Source organism: Bufo bufo, chromosome 2 (assembly GCF_905171765.1).
Source record: "Bufo bufo chromosome 2, aBufBuf1.1, whole genome shotgun sequence".
Classification (NCBI taxonomy): domain Eukaryota; kingdom Metazoa; phylum Chordata; class Amphibia; order Anura; family Bufonidae; genus Bufo; species Bufo bufo.
In genome coordinates this window covers 230,579,513-230,603,784 of record NC_053390.1, presented here as the reverse complement: position 1 = coordinate 230,603,784, position 24,272 = coordinate 230,579,513, and the positions used below count along the sequence as shown (strand labels likewise).

At 40.7% G+C, this 24,272-nt stretch overlaps 1 protein-coding gene across 14 annotated transcripts in view; it reads left to right on the top strand.

Annotated features, from left to right (window-relative positions):
• Positions 1–24,272, top strand: part of RIMBP2 (RIMS binding protein 2) — a 573,825-nt gene that overhangs the window by 489,912 nt on the left and 59,641 nt on the right. For 7 of the 14 annotated variants that reach the window (XR_005776163.1, XM_040416241.1, XM_040416244.1 and 4 more), the window contains 4 exons: positions 4,200–4,352; positions 5,079–5,263; positions 10,879–11,047; positions 11,837–11,902. Coding sequence is in view for 13 of the 14 variants with exons in the window: in XM_040416241.1 (XP_040272175.1) it covers positions 4,200–4,352; positions 5,079–5,263; positions 10,879–11,047; positions 11,837–11,902 (573 nt within the window). In the remaining variant the exon portion in view is untranslated. The remainder of the gene's footprint in view (positions 1–4,199; positions 4,353–5,078; positions 5,264–10,878; positions 11,048–11,836; positions 11,903–24,272) is intronic. The other 7 variants (XM_040416249.1, XM_040416247.1, XM_040416246.1 and 4 more) reach the window with 3 other exon arrangements.

Sequence of the window (24,272 nt, the reverse complement as noted above, 5' to 3'; positions counted from 1 at the left end):
TCAATATATTTGGTCAACTTTTGCTTGTAGAGTATATTATTATTATTAGAAATTTTCCAGTTCTGAAATACACAGCAGCAAGCTTAATGGATTCACGCATAAGCCAAGGAAGTTGTGTTAATACTACTGTACATGGGTACACAACTTTCTGGTTCCCGAGACCATAATGTCAGGTTCTGCTACTGTACAGTACTTCAAGGGGCTAAAATAAAAATGTTAGATGCTTAAAATGCTGACAGTTTACAGACCTGTAGTATGGTCTGTGGCTGACTTTTTCTTTTTACTCTGGATGGCACTATTAATAATGAGGGGTACGCTGTTGTCTAAGGGGGTTTTGTGTTATAATACATGTTTTAACCTCTGGCACCTTCCCCTGTTGGCCATCCCACTCCTGCCAGAAAATGACAGTTTTCCTTAACTACAGAGGAAAGCACCAATTGGTTAAAACTGCTGTCAGATGGTTACAGGTATTGTTTGTGTAGCTCCCATGGTGAGTTTGGATAGGTTGGATAGCCAGGCTCTCTTGTAGGCTCAGGGGTCACAAGGGGACTTGGTTTCTGAGAGGGGCAGAGACAAAAGGTAGTGGGCTTCTGAGCGGCGTGGAAGTAGACCAAACGGCAGGAGAAAACTTAGACTTTGTGAGGTGAGGACGTGGTTAAGACACAACCTTGCAAGAGGCTGTGGGTGGCAGAGTGGGTGGCAAGTGCTGAATTGGAGCTCTTCACAGTCATTGGTCATTACTGCCACACTTAGTAACCAGTGAGCACTTTCCCTTAATACAGGGCAAAGCGCCACACACACATAACTATTAATTCTATAACAGGCATCTGTATTAACCAATAAGCACTCTCTCGTGTAGTAAAGGAAAGTGTTCATTGGTTGGTTACCCATTGGCACCTATCACACAGTTTTAGGCTAGGACTGTGTGACAAGCTCCTGTATTAACCATTGAGCACTTTTTTTTTTTTACCATAAAGGAAAGCACTCATTACAGTCCTGCAGGGGCTGGCCTGACAGTGATCAGACACAACTGATCTTCTACCTGTGTGATCAGCTGTGTCTCTGTTTGCAGGAAAACAACCTCAAGTAGAGGCAGTATGGGCCATACATTACTCACAGACTGCAATCTTGTGTTATTAATAGATTACGGCAGATAAATTCCCCACAGATGTACAGGAGCCATTTGTGACAGCAGACTGATGACATCATTATGAAACCCCCTCTTTCAAGAGCATGTATACCATGTTTGGCCCTTGAAGTAGAGGGGTTAGCCCTGTTTGGAGCCATCCACATTGCTATAGTGCATAAAGAACTTATGCAGTTTTCCCCTCTCTAGGAAAAAAAACATTGTTTGCAACCAAACAATCGTCTTAAGGGCCATTAGTAGGAGAGAAACCTAGGTCCTTCAGCAGGTGGGGGTAAAAGATGAGGACAAAACCCAACAGTGTAACGGTGTGGCATTATGTCCTTTGCTATTGAACTCCTCTTTTCCATGTGCTCAGCTGCCCTCATGGTGTCTATATTTGTTTGCTTCCCCGACATCCAAGGAATGTATGTTTCTTCCACAGTTGCAGCTTGCACAGCTGTACATAAAGGTTTGCAAAAGATATACCATTTCCTTTAATCTTTAAAAAACACTTTGGGGCTAGGAAAATTTACAAATCATCTGCAAGTTAGGGTCCATTACTTATTCAGAACCTAAATACAATAAAAAATATAATAAGCTTTTTGACCAAATTTCCAGTAGTAGACTACAAATTAATGATCTGAAAATGGATATAATTTGCAGGACTGTCCCATCAAACAGGGTATTCTTGAAAAAACCTAAACTGTGTCCACATGGCAAATATACTTTTTGTCTTGAAAATAGTGTCCATTACCACCACAGCCTGATGCTTGTAGGCCATGTCGTGTTTTAGTCATTTTAAAGGACTTGTCCAGCATAGTTGTTGAGACACTGTGTGCCCCCCTCTAAAAAAACAACACACTCATCTGCCTGCAGTCCTCTGTGCCCACTCCACTGCCCCATTTTCCCCCTAGTTATAACAATAGGGGTTGTCAGCTCCTAGGTCAGACAACCCCTTTAAATATCCTACCCTTTTCAGGATAGGTCAACAATATGAGATCAGTGGAGTTCTGACTCTCGAGATGCTGCCAAACAGCTGTGCAAAGAGGTTCAGGTGAGCACTGCAGTCTTCGGCCTGTGGCATCATGTCCATTGGTCACATGGTCTTTCTGCAGCCCAGCACCATTCAAGTGAATGAGATTGAGCTGCAATACCAAGCATAGTTTCTATACAATGTACGGCACTCTGCTTGGTATACTATGAAGAGGTCATGACCCCTTCAAACAACTGATCTGTGGCAGTGCTGGTAGGAGAGTTCATCAATATGTAAGTCCCATAAAACCCCTTTAAAGGGCATCTGTCAGCAGATTTGTACCTATGAAACTGGCTGACCTGCTGCATGTGCGCTTGGCAGTTGAAGGCATCTGTGTTGGTCCCATGTTCATATTGCATATATCAAAACGTCGTTTATCTCGGTAATACAGACACACATGACCATGGGACCAACAATGGTGCCTTCAACTGCCAAGCGCACATGCAGCAGGTCAGCCAGTTTCATAGGTACAAATCTGCTGACGGTAGTGCTGTTATGAAGTACATCCTGAGAAGGCTTTTATCAGTGTTTTTATATTTTCCATTATCATATTTTATTTCACTGTATGTGACTAGCATTAGATTTCTCTTTGCATTTTAATACCTTTTATGCATAACTAAATCCTATCAATTGTCTGTGTATTCATAGGTCATTTAGTCTAACCCATTATAAGTATAAAATCACTCTTTGTGTATTTACAATTTACATTGTGTTTAATATGACCCACTATTACACTTAATTTAAGTAATGACAGATAAATTAACAATGGTGTATGTCTTAATGTTGTACTTAATGTTGTTCATCCACACATTTACATGGCTCCATTTTCATTCCAAGTTCATATAACATAAACTCATTCACATGTTTAGTTTAAATAAATTAGTATTTAGAGGAATTAGAATGACCAAACTTTAGTTTGTATCACACGTCATTTGTAATAGAATATGCTTCTTGGCCAGGATGTTATCAATTCGTTTGTTTAAAAAATTGACCCAAAATGACATTTTAACGTTTGATTTTGTAACAGTGCCAAATTCAAATAGCTGTACATAAAGATCTACATTTAAACTAAAGCGTAGATCACTGTAATACTGAAATATCTGTCCCTCCTAAAGATGCAGATACAGATTGTGCAGCTTAAAGAACAAGTCTGGTTGAATTTTCTGATATGGCCCATTTAACAATGATAAGAAAATATAGTATAATATAGTATAGTATAAGCCATGTGTAACTTGGAAGTGCTCATCTCACATAAAAGATAGACATACTACAGACTGAACATTAATGCAAATTATGTTAATCTAACTTTGTACCGCGTAATTAGATAAGGCACAAAATCTTATGTAGAGACAGTTATATTTTCGACAGTACTTGTTTAAACTATTCAATGGCTGCTTCCATTGCGTTTGGGCTCAGTGGCATCCATGATCAACTTAAATAAGGAATATTGTGTATAATCACTTATACATTACAGTTTTTTTCGGCAGGATTTTAAAAAATACATTGTCCTACTGATCACTTGGCACAACATAGCCATTCCATCCTCTTGAGTCATTCCAGAAGTTTGTTGAAGCCCAAGTGTGTTGTCGCAGAGTTCCATGTCTGTATGTTATTCTATGAAACCTAATAAAACAAAGCCAGAAGTGACATGTTTGTCATTTTCAACTGGTAAATTTTATCTATAAAAAGTTTCACCTAAAAAACATTGTAAAGGAACATAGTAACGTGTTCTCCTGTAACATCATCAAGATAAGAACTTGGGCTATACTTTTTGTTCCATGAAAAATCTTTATAGAAATCTGTTGCTTTGGCTTTGCACTATATTCACATATTCAGGTTCTTAGGAGCTTAAAAAATTAAATACTCCTTTACCAACTTAAGATATATAAAATATTTGCTTGGCAGGCAATATTTTTTTCAGCAAATTTATAACTCTCTACTGGGAAGAGAAGCCATTGTTGTAATGGGTACCAGTCTCCGAGGTCCTCTCTTCCAAACTCAAAGGGCATGTTTAATAGCTACTTCCCTTTTTCTCCATAGAAATTACAGTGGACAGTAACAGTGAAGGTGGTCGTTCTCGGTCAGGTAGTGAGGGAAATATTTCACCCGTAAAAGAAGAAACTTATTATCGCAGCATTGGAGGACACAGGAAGTGGTCTCTACAGCGTACCAGGGCCTCTGAGGATAGATACGGTATGCAAAACATAAAAATTTCCTCGTTTTTTAACCAAAGAATGGTTTCAAATTCTTCAAGCTTTTATGTCTGGGCGAAAACGGGTGTCAGGTTATAATTTGGACTTTACCAGACATGTCCTGATGGTTCTCAGCAAATTCAGTAACTTTATAATCCAATTGTCAGTAAAGAGATCTATGAAGCATCTACTACAGGTAGCTTCAGAGAGTCAGATATTTTTTTCAGTATACCCTTTTAGGCTTAAAGCCTGGATCAGGTTTTTCTTGGCTCTTACTGTGCTGGATACATAGCCACCCATTTTGCATGTAATGCAGCATGTGTGTAGGCCTTACAGTGCACTTCTCTGTCCATCCCGGCACATTAGGTTCTGCAAGCTTAGTACAAAGAAAGGTAGGATAGCACCAAGTTCATGTTCATCCTTGCCATCCAGCCATACTGTATGTGTTGTTGTGTGACTTACTACATTGCATGATCATCAGCTTCTACTTAAAATTCATTTGTGACGGTGCCTGAATTTGTGACAACTGCAAAAAATGATTGTGTGTTCTTTAGATTGTGCTTGTCTTTTGTGGCACAGGTATGTTGTTTGAAAATACATGTGAGCTATACAGCCAGCTTTGATGAGCAACACATGGTACCATTGCTAAGCCTTCAATCGCCTTGAAAGTTGGCTAAGTGATGGAGCATGCAAAGACTGTTGTATATGTTTTTTGAAATTTCTTTAGATAGTTATGGAAACCGGGAAAAGATGTCATCTGAGATGTACGAGGAATCTGAAACAGATGGTGGGATGGATGATTATCCAGTACGAATATTTGTAGCACTGTTTGACTATGACCCAAGAACTATGTCACCAAATCCAGATGCTGCAGAAGAAGAACTTCCCTTTAAGGAGGGACAAATAATTAAGGTGAATTATTGCACAATTGCTGCCTAATTTTGACAAATACCTTTCATTACCAGAGTGTTTTGGGCCTTCAAAAAAAAAAAAAATATGTCATCGATTAGAATACTGAATTCTGTCAGTGATTTTTTATTTTATTTCTTAGTCTGTCCAATTGTTTTTACATGCAGGACAAAATTAATTATTTAAAATTGGAATGGAGATCAAGTTATGTTTCTACATCTTATTTAGGAAAAATAGACAGCAACAAGAAAAGTTCAGATTACCACATTTTCATGCTTTCACCCCCTCTCGACCTTCCCTGAGCCATAATTGTTTTATTTTTCTGTTCACATAGCCATTTGAGAGCTTGATTTTTTTAGTTAAAAGTTGTACTTTCTAATGGGACCATTTTACTGGGAAGCTGGAAAAAAATCCAAATAGGGTGGAATTGGAAAAAAGCAAAAAATTCTGCCATAGTTTTATAGGTTTTGTTTTTAAGGTGTTCCGTATGCAGTACAACAGAATGCATTAACTTCATTCTGTGGGTCAGTATAATCATACTGATACTACATTTTTATAATAATTCTGGTGTTTTAATAAAAATAGATATCAACTTTAAAAAAAAGTCACCATACTCTGACTCCCATAACTTTTTTTACATCTTTGGAGCTCTGTGAGGTCTCATTTTTGCAGGGTGATCTGTAGTTTTTATGGATACCATTTGGTGGTGTGTATGACTTTTGGATCACTTTTTATTCTATTTTTTGGGAGGTGGTTGGCCATTTAGATTTTTTTAAGCACTATGCTATTTACCGTACGGGATCAATACATTTATATTTTACTAGTTCAGTCATTTGGGGAAGCGCTGATACTGTTGCTCTTTAATTTTTTTATTATTTATTTTACTTTTAAAATGAGTGTGGGGATTTGCTCTGGTAGACAGGCTAGCGGACGCAGTACAGAGGCAACCACAAAGTCTTTAACTTAAACAATTCAGTGTTTTATTCACACATAAGGAAAAACAAAAAGTTACGGTTTGCAGTCTTGGTGTTTATTCACACCATAAAAAGTTCACAGAACTAAAGCCATCACCTGGTCAGCAGTTTTTCCACCCGCAGTCCACAGCAGGCTTTAGGGCCTGTTTCCCAGCAGGCGTCTCTCAGTGAGATGTGGCTTCTTTCACTCCCAGGAAAGTTCTCAGTTCCCAAACACACAGAGACTGACAGCGCTCTACTGTCAGAGAGGAGAAAACCACACCCAGCTGAGACTGCTGGCAGGGTTTATTATATAGGCCAGTAAAGACCCAGCCTGGAACGTGGGGAGAAGCCACCCACCCAGCACTTTGGCTGCTCCCACTAAGAGCCGGCCCGGATAGGCTTTACAGCCATACTAACAGCAAACAGCTGCCGCTGACACTTGAAACTACGGCTCTTACCTCACCGAGGCCAGGAACCTCGGTGACACATACTTTTCGTCAATGACGGACCCTTGCGCCTTCCTACATGAGAAAAGACTGTTATTTGAATTTGTATCTTTTTAATTTTTTTCTAATATTTGTAAAAACTTTTTTCATTTTTTGACATTTGTCTTTAGTATTCCTAGTGGACTTTAACATGTCATTGATTACTTCTTTCATAGACTGCAGTGATTTACCATTGCAGTCTAAGGGAGAATCATTACACTCCTAACAAGCCCTGCCACAGGCAGGCCTTGTTAGGAACTTTGCTATGACAGGCGTTGGAGCCTTTTTAAGGCCCGAGGCTGCCATACAAACCTTTGCTTCAGCGATCTCAGTGCACAGAAGCCAAGCAGCCCCCTGGAGCACAGTATTCCCAGGAAAACACCACTCAGATGCCGTTATTGCAATGGACCACGGTGGTTGCAATAGTCTGGGTTAAAAGTTTATGATTAGTGTTATCACTGATCATGGACTCTGTCACCAGATGTCTGCTGTGTAAAATAGCAGGCACTCTGGGGGCTATGGTGCCTGCTCACCTCCTGAGAGGACGCCATTTTTACAGATCCGTCACATAAATCTGCATGGAAATTCATGCAGGTCTTATGTGCGTTCACCCACACTTGTGTGCAGGCGGCCTTAGAATCATGCATAATGTATAATATCAGAGAGTGGTGGTTTGGAGAGGTGGGCCTTTATTTTTACACTATGGGTGCATTATCTATTTGTTCTTTGCTGTCCCCATATACCGATCCACTGATTAAAGTGCCCTGACTGTAACAGCTCATTAGATTACTGTTATCAGTAATCTGTAAGACAAAAATGCTTAGAAAATGCAGATCCCTTCTTTTCTGTATGTTTTTAACTAAACTTTGCACAGGGAATCCTTGTTACATCATTATTAATATCATGCGGTTCCCCAACAACTGCCCAAATGAAGCAGTGCTTTTGCATTTGGGAACACATCACTCATACAGTCAGGTCCATAAATATTGGGACGCCGACACAATTCTAACATTTTTGGCTCTATACACCACTACAATAGATTTGAAATGAAACGAACATGATGTGCTTTAACTGCAGACTGTCAGCTTTAATTTAAGGGTATTTACATCCAAATCAGGTGAACGGTGTAGGAATTACAACAGTTTGCATATGTGCCTCCCACTTGTTAATGGACCAAAAGTAATGGGACAATTGGCTTCTCAGCTGTTCCATGGCCAGGTGTGTTATTCCCTCATTATCCCAATTACAATGAGCAGATAAAAGGTCCAGAGTTCATTTCAAGTGTGCTATTTGCATTTGGAATCTGTTGCTGTCAACTCTCAAGATGAGATCCAAAGAGCTGTCACTATCAGTGAAGCAAGCCATCATTAGGCTGAAAAAACATAACAAACCCACAGAGAGATAGCAAAAACATTAGACGTGACCAAAACAACTGTTTGGAACATTCTTAAAAAGAAGGAACGCACCGGTGAGCTCAGCAACACCAAAAGACCCGGAAGCCCACAGAAAACAACTGTCGTGGATTACCGAAGAATTCTTTCCCTGGTGAAGAAAACACCCTTCACAACAGTTGGCCAGATGAAGAAAACTCTCCAAGAGGTAGGTGTATGTGTGTCAAAGGAAGCAATCAAGAGAAGACTTCACCAGAGTGAATATAGAGGGTTCACCACAAGATGTAAAACATTGGTGAGCCTCAAAAACAGGAAGGTCAGATTAGAGTTTGCCAAACGACATCTAAAAAAGCCTTCACAGTTCTGGAACCACATCCTATGGACAGATGAGACCAAGATCAACTTGTACCAGAGTGATGGAAAGAGAAGAGTATGGAGAAGGAAAGGAACTGGTCATGATCCTAAGCATACCACCTCATCAGTGAAGCATGGTGGTGGTAATCATGGCGTGGGCATGTATGGCTGCCAATGGAACTGGTTCTCTTGTATTTATTGATGATGTGACTGCTGACAAAAGCAGCAGGGTGAATTCTGAAGTGTTTCGGGCAATATTATCTGCTCATATTCAGCCAAATGCTTCAGAACTCATTGGATGGCACTTCACAGTGTAGATGGACAATGACTCAAAACATACTGCAAAAGCAACCAAAGAGTTTTTTAAGGGAAAGAAGTGGAATGTTATGTAATGGCCAAGTCAATCACCTGACCTGCATCCGATTTAGCATGCATTTCATTTGCTGAAGACAAAACTGAAGGGAAAATGCCCCAAGAACAAGCAGGAACTGAAGACAGTTGCAGTAGAGGCCTGGCAGAGCATCACCAGGGATGAAACCCAGCGTCTGGTGATGTCTATGCGTTCCAGACTTCAGGCTGTAATTGACTGCAAAGGATTTGCAACCAAGTATTAAAAAGTGAAAGTTTGATTTAGGATTATTATTCTGTCCCATTACTTTTGGTCCCTTAACAAGTGGGAGGCACATATGCAAACTGTTGTAATTCCTACAGCGTTTACCTGATTTTTATGTAAATACCCCCAAATTAAAGCTGACAGTCTGCAGTTAAAGCACATCTTGTCTGTTTCATTTCAAATCCATTGTGGTGGTGTATAGAGCCAAAAATGTTAGAATTGTGTTGACGTCCAAATTTTTATGGACCTGACTGTATGTGTTTAGGTTTTAAATTTTTTCCAGATAGCACCAGAGTCATTGCGTAAATGAATGGGCTTTGGGTACAGGAGCCATACTATTATCCTGTTAATTTATGTGGGCAGGGTGGGGTGTTTAAGAACTAAATAAACCTTATATTAATTTAACTATTATATAAACATAAAGTTTAACTGTCGATTCAGCCAAGTTTCCTGAGTGTTCGGTCAGTGATTTCCAGCCAAAACCAGGTGCGGCTGTAAACACAGAAATGGTGAAGATCTTTCCCTTATACCTTATGTCTGTGGAGGCTCCAATCCTGGTTTTGGCTCACAATCACTGATGGAAATCACTGACCAAAACACTGATGTGTGAATAAGGCTTAGGGTCCATTCACACGTCCGCAATTTCGTTCCGCATTTTGCTGAACGTAATTGCGGTTCCATTCATTTCTATGGGGCAGCACGACGTGCTGCCCGGATCCGGAATCACTTCCGGGTCCGCAATTCCGCTCCCGAAAAAAATAGAACATGTCCTATTCTTGTCCGCAATTGCGGACAAGAATAGGCATTTTCTATTAAGTGCCGGCGATGTCCGTGTTTTGCGGATCCACCGATCAGCAAAACACACACGGACGTGTGAATGGACCCTAAAGCTGCTGTATCTGTGTAGATGAGCAATAACACGAATTATATGACTTGTATGTAGCAGTTTTTTTTTCTCTGCAATCTGTTTGCAATTCTATCTTTTTTCTGAGCCAGTTGGTGGAGTCTATCTGGAATCATGTTTGCCCATAGACTACATGGATAGACAGGAAATCCTGCTCCCTAACTCTCTGTAGCACACCCTCAGAAGCAGCAGCAGTGGCAATGGAAGACAACCCACAGCAGAACGACGCAGTTTAGATGTAAATCAGCAGCGAAGTTTGACAGTAAATCACTTACAAAACAACCCTCCTTTCTCCTCTTCCCATCTCCATATATTTCTATGTAATCTAATACTTCAGTGAGCTGACAGAAAGTATTGAAAATCACAGAGAAATCCATAACCATTTTATTTTGATACTTTAATTTGCCGTTGAAAACAACAAAGTTCAATCAATGCTTTGCTTGCTTTTTTATATTTAAGAAACATGCATAAAGAGATGACAGACGTAAAAATACTGAGTGCAGTACACCACTGGGAGATATATATCATGAGTATGACCAAAACGGAAGTAAAAGGAGCTATGTACATTACCAGCATAGCACTTGGCACTTTACATGTGTTGACGCCCATTCAGTGGTTACTTTTAGCATTCCCTCCTTTTACTTCCGTTTCGGTCATACTCATGATATATATCTCCCAGTGGTGTACTGCACTCAGTATTTTTACGTCTGTCATCTCTTTATGTATGTTTTTTAATATATTTCCAATAAAATTGCCTTTTAACTACAGCTGTTTAGTCTCAGTGTTTTGTTGTAGGTTTTCTAGTATAAACATTAGCTACCTGGATGAACTCCATGAAATATAGTTATGATTTGTTGCTATTTATTGCTTTTCTGCTAAAAAAAACTGACTTCCGCCTTTCCAAATTGTCCTCAGGTATATGGTGATAAAGATTCAGATGGTTTTTACAAGGGTGAAAGTTGTAGTAGATCTGGGTATATTCCCTGCAATATGGTGTCTGAAATTCAAGCTGATGATGAAGAAATGATGGACCAGCTTATTAAACAAGGATTTCTACCCTTGAATACTCCAGTGGAAAAAATTGGTAGGTAATAAAATCTTTTCTTAACACCTGTTGGCTGGCCTCCCTAGCTGCAGCCGCTTCTAGCTTTATTACTGCCAAGTCCTGGGATACTAATTCTTCAGTGGCATCTGGTATTTGCATGTCTGGTGTATCCCTTTTGTTTGGAACTAACAACCTGTCTGTACTTCAAGAACATTGCTGCCCATCGCAGTTAACATCTGGTTCATGGTTTGTTATTACTCTGAAGTAAAGAACGGACCTTGGCTATTTGCTGTTTGGACAGCACTTTTCTTGACCCTGACATTATAAATCTGTACATTTCCAAACATTCCCAGTGTTGGAGACATCATCTGCTTTAATTTGCTCCACTGTACTGCTTAATTAACTATTGCAATGACACTAGACTGAACAGTTTTTTTTTATTACTCCACACTTTCCTTATCAAGAAGCTGGCAAAAGTTTGCAGTTTTTTTTTACAGCGCCCAGAACCAGAAAAAGCATTTACAAGTAACTGAATATATATTTTTGGATAGTAATATGTCTTATTAGACCCCATGATTGTCACCCCCTAAAAAGAGGATTTAAATCTAAAACTTCATTTCTGTCAATTGCTTCCAGTTACATGCACATATAGATGTTTTTCATAAAAATATGATCTTGACATTTTTAAATTTATTTGCTACTAAAACAAACATTAACTTGTCAGCTACATTTACTTTCCCAGCTGAACATTTCTAGATTGAAAGTAGAACTTTGAACAGCTTCATATGTTCTCCTCTTCTTTTATTTGTATGCATTCCTTTCCTGAAGCCAACTGTGAACGTTTCAAAGAGAGCTCTCGCTCTGTACACCGCAGATCCAGAAAGTCTAAACGAGGTCTGTGAAGAAACCCTAACTTTATTCAGTTCATAAACTAGCTGAACTTATTTGACGTGTCTAAACATAGCTATGTTTCTTGTAAGTTAAACTAACCAGCATGATTTGTCTTTTGAGCTTGCATCATTTGAAGTCATTTTGCTGTAGAATGTTTCAGAACATATGGCCTCACTAGCATTTGTACATACTGTGCCAAGACCATTGAACTACCTAATTAACTATTATTAAATGTAATTTCTAGATAGGAGTATGTGATTATCATCTTACCTCCTTGCATTTTAAGAGTATGTTGGTTAGCACAGTAGAATATTCATATATAAATAAAGCGTATTCATTGTACTGTAAAATATTCTGCTATAATTCTTTCTAATCCACTTGGTATTTCAACATCTGTTTGTTTTTAATTAAAAACCAAAGAGTGAAACCTTTCACCTGAGATCATGTCCAACTGACAACACTGATGTGTGGCTCATGAGGGTTAATGCACACAGTAATGCACAAAGCTTGTGTGGCTACTTCAGTACAGATCCTCTGTACTCTGATTTACAGGCACTAAAAGTGCCAGAATAGTGGTGCCAAAAACTTGTACATTTTTAGCACATTTATGTCACACTTTTCTGAAAAATGGGTGGGGCTTTCATAAGAGGGATGTGGCTTAAGTAGCCAGATGGATTTAACAAGATATACTCCAGAAATCTGCATCAACTGCAATTGAAATCAACTCCAGGTGTAGATTTCAGTTTTTGGCACAATGACCTCCTGAGATAGGTCAAAATTATGAAAGGGAACCTGTCCTTGGGATTGACATATAGAGCTAATTAAATATTCTTATTGTGCTTCCTGCAATCATTCCTACACTGTCTTTGTGTATGCTCAAAAGTATAGTATTCATGTAAAAAAACAGGCATCTCATGGAGTCATCGGGGTAGTGTGCTTCCTGAGTGGGGTCACAACTCATCTCTCTGCTCTCACACCCATCTAATTCTCCAACACCTGCCTCTTCCATACCATCCCTTTGTTTTGTGACTTCAGTGCCAGCCAAGCAAAAATTTGCACTGGCGCAGAAGACTTCCATGCACTGCTGCAATATGGGCATGCCTTTAAGACGTTTATGTCTCTTTTTTTAATGAAGATTGGAGTATGAAATGCCAGTTTTAATAAATTCCCCCTTTATGTACAGAGATAGTCCACCCTAAAAGCATTTCCTCTAGGACACAATACCTGACATCCTTACGCCTAGCTCATCAGCATCGGATCTAATTGGACCATGGGCTGTGTGACCCTGGTGTGAGACCAGGCCATAATAGCAGTCTGGGCACGACGTGGTCACCCTGTGCTCATCCTTGTTGTGGGAGCGCGGATCTGTAAATGCTTTTACGAGGGGCCACTGGACCCTTACCCAAAGGAGCTGGTTTGTCAGGGTGCATAGCATTAAATCTTTTGACTAACTGATCCACATGCACTTCTCTAGCCGCACCCAAGACCTTTTCTCTAGACCATAATCCTTCCAATGACTGCAATGCTGCAAAGCACCCTAAACCTTTCTGACCTCTAAGATCTTAACAATTTCGTATTCTTATTGCCCCTGTGCCTTGAGTGGAGCAGGAGGACTCTGTGATGGGATAAGTGGTGGAACATATTCCTTGAGTAAGGACCTATAGAAAAAATTATGAATTTTAAAAGAATCTGGTAATTTCAAACAGTAGGAAACTGGATTGATGACTTCTGTGACCTCGGAAGGCCCAATAAAATGCAGAGCAAATTCTCCTGAAGGTACCGTCAGACGCAGAATCTTTGTTGATAGCCAACACAAACTTCAGTCCCTGAGAATGTTTCCTGTTAGCCCTTTTTCTCTGTAAATCCTGGGTTTTTCTCAGGTTCACTTGAACCTGAGCCCACACTGTGCACAGATCCTCAGCAAGGACATCAACTTATGGGTTATTTGATGAAAAAGAAGAAAAAGAGCCCTGCTTAGGTGAAAACCATAATTACAAAAGAACAAAGAAGTGATGGTGGATGAATTAATATTGTTATTAATGGTGAACTGAGCAAATGCAATATGACATATAGAGCTAATTAAATATTCTTATTGTGCTGCCTGCAATCATTCCTACACTGTCTTTGTGTATGCTCAAAAGTATAGTATTCATGTAAAAAAACTAATTTGAAAATGTACTCAACATCATGACCAGGCATCTCATGGAGTCATCGGGGTAGTGTGCTTCCTGAGTGGGGTCACAACTCATCTCTCTGCTCTCACACCCATCTAATTCTCCAACACCTGCCTCTTCCATACCATCCCTTTGTTTTGTGACTTCAGTGCCAGCCAAGCAAAAATTTGCACTGGTGCAGAAGACTTCCATGCACTGCTGCAATATGGGCATGCCTTTAAGACGTTTATGTCTCTTTTTTTTTTTTTAAATCAGATATTTCTTTATTAACATTTTCCAGTCTTATTTTATCACATTAACATGATATTTTGTAGACCACAGATGTATACATTATCTGTCATATATAGTATATAATATATACATTCTATTACACATATCTACATAGGACATGGCATAAATCCACATATAGCCTCTGGTATCAAAAGTATCTTCAATGTGAGTACAATTATCCATCCTAAACAAATAAACCCATACCCCCCCCCCCCCCCTCCCTAATCCCTTTAAGGCAGGACACACTCCTAAAACATCTTCCTTAGTCATCACTCTCGGGGTGTCGGCACCACATTACTCTTAAATAAGCCATCTACCATCATCTAATTCCAATCAGCGATGTTCCATATAACATCCTAGTCCATCATCAATCTTCCCATACAGCCACATTCTAGTTCCAGGTAACCCCCTCACTATCAGGCTTCTATAAATGCCCCACACACCTGCCACCATCCAATATTCTATATATATCATCCATTCTCACTGCATTCACCTTGTCATAGAAAAAGTCCTTGTAAGTGCCAGCCAGGAGCTACAGCACCCAGAATTATCAATCCAGCTGCCCCAGATTGCTTCGAATTTGGACAGACACTTCCTTTTTTGATATACTCCTCTTTCTAGACGAATCACAATATTTAATCTAGCAACATATTCTGATATATCAGGAGGTATGGGCTGGATCCACTTTGCTGCCAATGTTTTCCTAGCTTGATATAACATTCTACCTATTCCAGTAGTTATAACAGACTGTAAATTATTATCTGGTACCAGGCCTAATACACACAGTTTGGGATCCAACTTAAAACTAGCACTATATACTTTGTTCACCAGATGTAGTATTGCTTTCCAATAAGATGACAGTGATGAACATGACCACATCATGTGTAGAAGGTCAGCTTCATCACTTCCACACTTCGGACAGGCTGGACTATTTCTGTAGCCTATTTTATGCAAGAACACTGGGGTCTTATATACCCTATGTATTAAATATAGATGGGATAACCGTGCTGCCTCACTAAGGGATAAAGTAGGGGTAAGTTCCACCGCCTCAGTCCACTGCTCATCCGTGAGTACCCCTAGATCTTTTTCCCACTGACGTCTACTTGTTAATGGATACCCTTTAAGAAAGTCCTCTAATAGGGCCTGATACACCCTGGAGATTGCTCCCTTCACTGAACCAGCTGCAACCACCATATTCAATGTCTGGCTTGACATAAATGTCACTGGGGCTATCTTAGATTGAGCTTCTAAAGCATGTCTAAGTTGTAAGTATCGATAGAACTGTGAAGAGGGCAGCCCATATTCAGAGCACAATTGTTGGTATTGTTTTAAAGTTCCTTTAAAATAAATATGGCTCAGATTCCATACCCCTTTTTTATTCCACTGGGAGAATCCATTCAGATTTTCCAATTCCTGAAGTGCGGGGTTATGCCATAAGGGCGAGATGTTCATCAATCCTGTCATCCCTAAAATACTCTTTGCCTTATTCCATACTTTCCTCATAAGAATCAAGGTCGGAATATTTCCCATTTCTCCTTTTATTTCTCCTTCAATGGCTACCAACGGGGGAGACCTATTTGCAGCCCACTTTATCAGCTGACCACTCTTCCCTCCCATGTCATCTATTACCCCCCACCCTTTAAAATGTTGGAGTTGAGCCGACAGAAAATAGAGCATAGGATTAGGCAAGGCCAGACCACCGGCTTCTTTATTCCTCTGCAGAATTTCATATTTTATTCTTCCTCTATTATTTTTCCAAATAAAAAATCGGAACAGCTGCTGTATTTTATGGAAGAAGTGCACTGGGATCCATATGGGGGAATTATGCAAAATATAAAGCAACTGAGGCATGAATATCATTTTAAGCAAATTGCCCCTACCGATCATAGAGAGAGGCAATTTATGCCAAACAGCAACCTTGCTTCTAAACCTCCCTAACAAGGGTATTAAATTACTAGGAATATAATCTGCAGGGTTCATTGACACAGTCACTCCAAGATATTTAAAAGATTGCACCACCTTGAGTTCAGAGAAAGTAGCATGAGTGGTATGCATTCGAGACGATACCGGGAGAATTACTGACTTATCCCAGTTTATACGAAGTCCAGACTGATCACCAAACTGCGATATTATAGAGATTATGGAGTCTATGGAATCCACCAGATTACCTACATAGATTAGCATGTCATCTGCATATAAAGATACGCGCTCCTCACTGGAGCCCCTCCCTAGCCCTCTCATCAGTGGAGTAGATCGTAAAAGGCACGCCAATGGCTCAATTGCTATTGCAAATAGCAAGGGAGACAACGGGCAGCCCTGTCTCGTCCCCCTCTCCAATGCAACCGAGGGTGATAATTGTCCGTTTACTCTAATTCTGGCTCTGGGCTCACTGTACAGAAGCTTGACCCATTTTAGAAAACTTATTCCAAAGCCCATCCTAGTCATGACCGCCCACAAATACTCCCACTCAACGCTGTCAAAAGCTTTGGCAGCGTCAAGTGAGATCACAGCAGCTTCACTATCCTGACCTCTCCTCCCCTCCAACTGCAGGTTTATAAACAAGCGCCTAAGATTCAATGCCGTGGATTTTCCAGGCATGAACCCAGATTGATCATCATGAATAATAGATTGAATGACCCTAGACAAACGATTAGCCAAGACTTTGGCCAGAATTTTCACATCCACCGTTAGGAGTGAGATAGGCCTATATGAATCTACGAGCGAAGGGTCTTTTCCCGGCTTGGGTATCACTACAACTATGGCTTCTCTCATGGAACATGGCAATTTACCTTCACCGTATGCATCTTTAAAAACCGTTAATAAATGTGGAAGTAATATCTCCCCATGCCTTTTATAAAATTCCCCAGGAAGACCATCGGCACCAGGTGCTTTTTCATTAGGCATAGAATTCAGGGCCATCTCCAGTTCCTCCAGGGTTATATCCTCCTCAAGAAGTGAGCTATTCTCCATAGATAAGGTAGGGACACTAATTCTTTCAAGATAACCAGCTCTATCAGAAGTAGTGGTGACCAGTCTGGACCTATACACCTCTCCAAAGTGGGTATAAAATTCTCCCAGGATATTCTCATCTCCTGTTATTAGTTGTCCATCTACTCCTCTGAGCGAGGCTATGCAGGAGGGACCATTCTGTGCTTTAGTTATTGTAGCCAACAGATGCCCCACACTTTCCCCTTCAGCAAAATACCTCTGGGCCATAAATAAACGTTTATCATCTGCTCTATTCTGTATATGTTCCCTCAAAAGCTTCTGAGCTTCCTTCCATTGTGCTTCATTAGACAACGTGGGTTGTGTTATATACGTTGTTTCCAGTTGCGTAACTCTATCTGATAGCTCCCTGTCCAGAAGACGACTTTTAGTTTTCCTAACACTAATGCGCTTAATGTATAAACCTCTCACAAACGCCTTCAGGGTGTCCCAAACCACCGCCCCTGAAGTCGAGCCTATATTAATAGTTAAAAAGTCAATGATAGCTTTAGATATATCAGTTCCTGTATCCACTATTGATAGCCAGAATGGGTTTAATCGCCAGATGGGTCTAGGAGCACATATGTGCCTCCCCACCTCCAGTGTAATCAACAGTGGAGAATGATCAGAAAGGCTACGTGGCAGATATAAAATCTCTTTTGTTAGGGCTACCAATGATGAGGATCCTATTGCCAAATCTATTCTGGACAGGGAGCCATGTGATGCTGAGTAGCATGAATATTGACGCCGATCAGGATATTTGGTTCTCCATATATCACACAGGTCTATCTCCCCCATCAGTTTCGCCAGAGAGGTAGGGGCAGCAGTGTATGTTCCCGACCCATTGTGAAATTTATCCAAAAAACCATTGAGATAGGTGTTAAAGTCACCTACAATTAATGTAGGAACTAACGGAAATTTAGAAGTAAAGGTAATAACCATCTTCATAATTTCAGCCGAATATGGAGGGGGAACATACACCGCCACTAAGATAATCCTAAACTGAAAAATACAGCAGTCTATGCATATAAATCTTCCATCATCATCAACGTACGATTCCTGAGCATTAAACGGAATAGCTTTATGCACCAAAATGCTAACCCCTCTAGCATGTGTGGAGTATGTAGAGTGAAATTCACACCCCACCCATGCTTTATGTGCTAGGTGTGTCTTATCGGCAGTCAAGTGGGTCTCAGATAAACATACAATAGCTGGCTGTATATCTTTTATAGCATGGAAAATAGCTGAACGTTTAGATGCCAAAGACATTCCTCTCACATTCCATGCACAAATATTAACGGAAGACATCATGGTATCTCATAAGCAAATGCAGAGTGTGGTGTCGACAACCCCAAGCAAACCTGCCCCTAGTAGTAATACTGAAAATATATCCTACCTTAACCCTCCCCCCTCCCAACTGTCCCCAAACTACCCTAAACATTCTGTCAGTCATGAACCCAATAAACAGGGGTACACCATAGACATTGAAAGTGAACCTAACCGTCATGGGTTAACACTAAAGGCACAGATGAAAAAAAATAAGTGCTTAGCTTATACCAGCGCTACACCCTGGATGCGCCAGTGTGTTGGCTCACCCAACTTCCCCCCCGACCACATATTAACCCATACAGTGTAGAACCAAACCAGTGAAAAACCAACATATAAAACCTTCCTTTTTAGAAAAGCATTAGATAACTCAATACTATTTCTAGCATTACTGTGTGTCAAATAAAGGACACAAGAAAAAACAAAAACAGTTCCATTGCGGATATCACCATCTCATCAGGTATTGTTGTCACGCCGATCATTATCATGAGTGTCCAGCCACTGGCTTGCCTCTAGCGGATCCTCAAACATATGTGTGGATCCATTCGCCACCACCCGAAGCTTTGCCGGATACAACATGGAATAAGGCCACTGCAATGATCTCAATCTCTTCTTTACTGCCAAAAATTTCGCTCTCCTCTTCTGTATTTCTGCAGAAAAGTCCGGGAACATTAGAACTCGGCTATCGCCAATTTGAATATCAGGGATATCCCTGGCTGCTTTAAGTATGGCATCCCGGTCTCTATAATGTAGGACTTTAATCAGGAGAGGTCTTGGAGGCGCCCCCGGAGGCGGCGGGCGAAATGGCACTCGATGTGCACGTTCTATTGCAAAGAGTGGGGATAACTTTTCTTTCCCAATTATGTCCACCAGCCACTTTTCCATAAATGAGACAGGGTCTGAGCCCTCAGTACGCTCCGGTATTCCAATTAACCGCACATTATTCCGTCTTAGACGGTTTTCCATATCGTCAGATTTGGATATGAGTAGGGATACGTTATGTATAACTCGTTGCAAGTCCCTTTTAACAGGCGGTAGCTGGTCCTCCATGTCGCTAACGCGACCCTCCAACTCTCCCACTCTTTCTTTAAACTGCCGCATATCTTGCCTTATCAGCAAAACTTCCTCCTTTAGGCCTCCCATATTGGTATTTAGGGACGTGAGGGCTGTGCTGCATTGTGCCACCATTTTATATACGTCCGCTATAGTGGGTTCAGAAATGGGCTCCGCTTCTGGCGGCAACTCAGGACCCACCTTCAGCTTTGTCACCGATGCATATGAGGCCTGATCCACGAACTCCTCTCCTCCAGCCTCATCGGACATCTGAGCATCAGGCTCCGGATCAGCTACTGCAGCTGCTGGGGTACGGGCAAACTTCCCCAGCTTCGCCGCCACATCAGAGATCTTAGCATTCTGCCCGGCGCCATTTTGTTTAGCCGGCGTGTCTGTGCTGCCGTCCTTACTCTCCTTCTCCCTCTGCTTTTGGCGGGTCATATCGAGTCCGGAGTAAACCCCAGCGTTCAGGGAGGCTTCCAGTCACGATCGGTCTCCTCTGAGGTCAGATAGGAAGCGGGTGAGCGATTATATACAGGATACTATCCAGGAGCTCAGCGCCATGCGTCTTTCTACATCGGCGGTTAGGCCACGCCCCTATATGTCTCTTTTTTTAATGAAGATTGGAGTATGAAATGCCAGTTTTAATAAATTCCCCCTTTATGTACAGAGATAGTCCACCCTAAAAGCATTTCCTCTAGGACACAATACCTGTTAACATAAGGAGTTCGATCAGGGGCGTAGCTAAAGGCTCATGGGCCCTGATGCAAGAGTTCAGCTTGGGCCCCCGTTCCTTCAGTGCTTTGTGGACATGGGCAGTGAAACATATAGCTTTTGTGTGCCTGAGACATAAATTGAAACGGGATCCCTAATGCCAAATTCTTGACCTAACCCCTTCCTTCCAGCCAGAGGTGTAACTTGAACAGAATGCACTTTCTATAATACTGGTGTCTTATGTGGAACAAAGGTCTTTGGGCCCCCTCAGGCTCCTGGGCCCGGTAGCGACTGCTACTTTTGCACCCCCTAAAGCTACGCCCCTGAGTTCGATGGACGTAGCCACTAAATTTAGTTTGTCCAATTCATATCAAATCCAACAGAGGACACAACTCAGTATGCCTCTGTATAAAATATGAAACATGCAGAGATACAGTAGAGGAATAGTGCACCTCTGTAGCTGCCCTATTACATTTCTCTTTTTAAAAACGGTACATTCCCCAGAACAATACACTACTTCCGATGACTTGTTTTCCAAAAGTGCATTCTGGTTCCATCCCTTCCCCAGATAATCAATGCACATGCAACCGGGTGTCCACATGATGTAAAAGAAAATTAGATTAATCAGAACAGGCCATCTTCTTCTATTGCCATTTTAGAGATGATATGACAGTTGTCTAGTTACCACAATTTGGCACTTGTCAAAGTCACTTAGATCCTTTTGCTTACTCATTTTATCTGCTTCTAACACACCACAGTTACATAAGTTCAACCTTTCATAGATCAATTATACAGCATTAATCGTTAGATTAATTCTAAACATTAATGACATTTTCTATTAGATAATCATCTAGCCCTTTTTAAATGAACATAGTGTTTACCATTACTACCTCTTTGGGTAGGGCATTCCACAGTTTGAATACACTAACAGTGAAGAACCGTTTCCCTTGATGTCTAAGTTGCTTTTCCTCCACATGTAATGGATATAGCCAGGTCCTTTGTAAAGTCTTTCGAAGAAGTAAATCAGTTCTTCGTATTGGCTGCACATATAGTTATACATATAAACATGTCTCACTTCTAAGGCATCTTTTTTTTCCAAGAAGTACAAGCCAGTAATATTTAATAGTCACCTACTGTTAAACCCTTGCCAGCTTTCCTTTATCCTTTTTAGAATGTGGAGCCCAAAATTTAATTCCATATTCAAAATGTAGCATAACAAGGTTTTTCTAGGAGTAATATTACATAGGTGTTTATTTTTTTTATGCACCCTAAAATAATGTTACTCTATTTAATCGATATGCAGCAATATAATTACTGTGGCCTAGGCGCATTAATTTACATTAATGAACAATAAATTTTATCTGGCATCTTCTTGCTCTAGAAATCTGTGCCTACAGGGTCCAAAACAGCAAATCCATGGCTGCTAACAATACAAACAATTTCTCCTTCTCATCATTGAAAGTTTTAATTTCTAAAAAAACATTCTTATTCTTGCTCCTTAATTGTGAGACCATTTGAAGAAAAAAAATTACTAATACAAAAAAGATATATTTGTGCCGTGTTAGCCAGTAAATAGAAGATAAAAAATACTGTAAATGCATGGTATCTCGACTCAAAAATGTCCTTTTGAGGCTTCCAACGTGTCCATCCCTCTATGTAGAGTTTGAACATATGCAGTTGTATCTAATAGCTTGACTGTAGAGTATGACTTTTTTTTATATGTTTGGGGTGGAAAATGTCCATTTGAGGCACGTTGTGCAGCCAGTTGGTTTCTGGTAAAGCATTGTTTCTATTTTACTGTTCTGTATCTTGATGATGGTATCCAAAATGTTTATTTCAGTAAAGGAGTAGTTAAGGGTTAAATTGATTGTGGGATGAAACTGATTGAAGCATTAATGGAATGTTTTTAGTTGTTATTCAGATCCAGTCCAGATGATTATTGCCATGGTAGGGAGCATTGAAACCTAGAAACCTCCTGCAAGACTGTCCCTACCTACTTGCATGACTACCCTAAATGGCAGAGCACAACTGTACGGCAGTGCCTGCTTAACTAAGTGCTGGGGCTTAAGAAGGAAAAGCTGAGGAGAAAACAAATGTAGTGACAGATACAGGGGGTTAACAAAGACTATGAGGCGGAGAAAACAGATGCCATAGAGAATACCTGAAGCAGTAGTAAGGCTAGCCAGGTCAAAACACTAGAGGTCAGATCAGGCTATAAAAAGCTAAGCAAGATAAGGTCAGGTTAGAAGCCAAGGTCAGGAATACCAGATTAGAGGAGCAAAGTAAATACCAAACCAAGGCCAAAGCCAGGAGAGCATGTCAGAAGTAAAGGGTCAGAGAAACACCAATCACAGTGCTTCCTGAATCAGCAGCGTAGAATGCAGTTGGTCCAGCTTATCATATGACTTGGCGCTGACGTCATCACTCCTGGGTCAGCAGCGTTGGATACCCACCTCACCTGGCGCTGACATCCTTACGCCTAGCTCACCAGCATCGGATCTAATTGGACCATGGGCTGTGTGACCCTGGTGTGAGACCAGGCCATAATAGCATTCTGGGCACGACGTGGTCACCCTGTGCTCATCCTTGTTGTGGGAGCGCGGATCTGTAAATGCTTTTACGAGGGGCCACTGGACCCTTACCCAAAGGAGCTGGTTTGTCAGGGTGCATAGCATTAAATCTTTTGACTAATTGATCCACATGCACTTCTCTAGCCGCACCCAAGACCTTTTATCTAGACCATAATCCATCCAATGACTGCAATGCTGCAAAGCACCCTAAACCTTTCTGACCTCTAAGATCTTAACAATTTCATATTCTTATTGCCCCTGTGCCTTGAGTGGAGCAGGAGGACTCTGTGATGGGATAAGTGGTGGAACATATTCCTTGAGTAAGGACCTATAGAAAAAATTATGAATTTTAAAAGAATCTGGTAATTTCAAACAGTAGGAAACTGGATTGATGACTTCTGTGACCTCGGAAGGCCCAATAAAATGCAGAGCAAATTCTCCTGAAGGTACCGTCAGACGCAGAATCTTTGTTGATAGCCAACACAAACTTCAGTCCCTGAGAATGTTTCCTGTTAGCCCTTTTTCTCTGTAAATCCTGGGTTTTTCTCAGGTTCACTTGAACCTGAGCCCACACTGTGCACAGATCCTCAGCAATGACATCAACTTATGAGTTATTTGATGAAAAAGAAGAAAAAGAGCCCCGCTTAGGTGAAAACCATAATTACAAAAGAACAGAGAAGTGATGGTGGATGAATTAATATTGTTATTAATGGTGAACTGAGCAAATGCAATATGATTAACCCAATCAGATTGAGAATGAGAAATGCAACACCTCAAGTACTGTTCTACAGATTGATTCATTCATTCTGTTTGATCGTTAGTTTCAGGATGAAAAGCTAACGAGAAAGAAAGATAAATACCTAATTTTGAACAGAAAGCTCTCCAAAATCTAGAGACAAATTGTACAAAATGCATAATATTTTCTGAAATGCCATGCAAGCATACAACTTGGTCAGTAAATAAAGAAGCTAACAACTTAACACTGGGTAATTTACTCAACCGTACAAATTGGCACATTTTACTGAAACTGTCCACAATTACCCATACCACAGTCTTGCCCTGCAAGGCGGGCAGGTCGGTAATGAAGTCCATGGACTCCTGGGGATGGGCAGTGGGGCAGTTCCCCAACAGTACGTGTCCTGGGTACTTTAGACCGTGCATAAATCTCACATGCTGATAATTAAGCCAAAATGTCTCTAGCCATAGTGAGCCACCAATACTGCCTAGAAACTATTTGTTTAGTATTAGTAATTCCTGGTTGACCACTCAATACCAAATTAT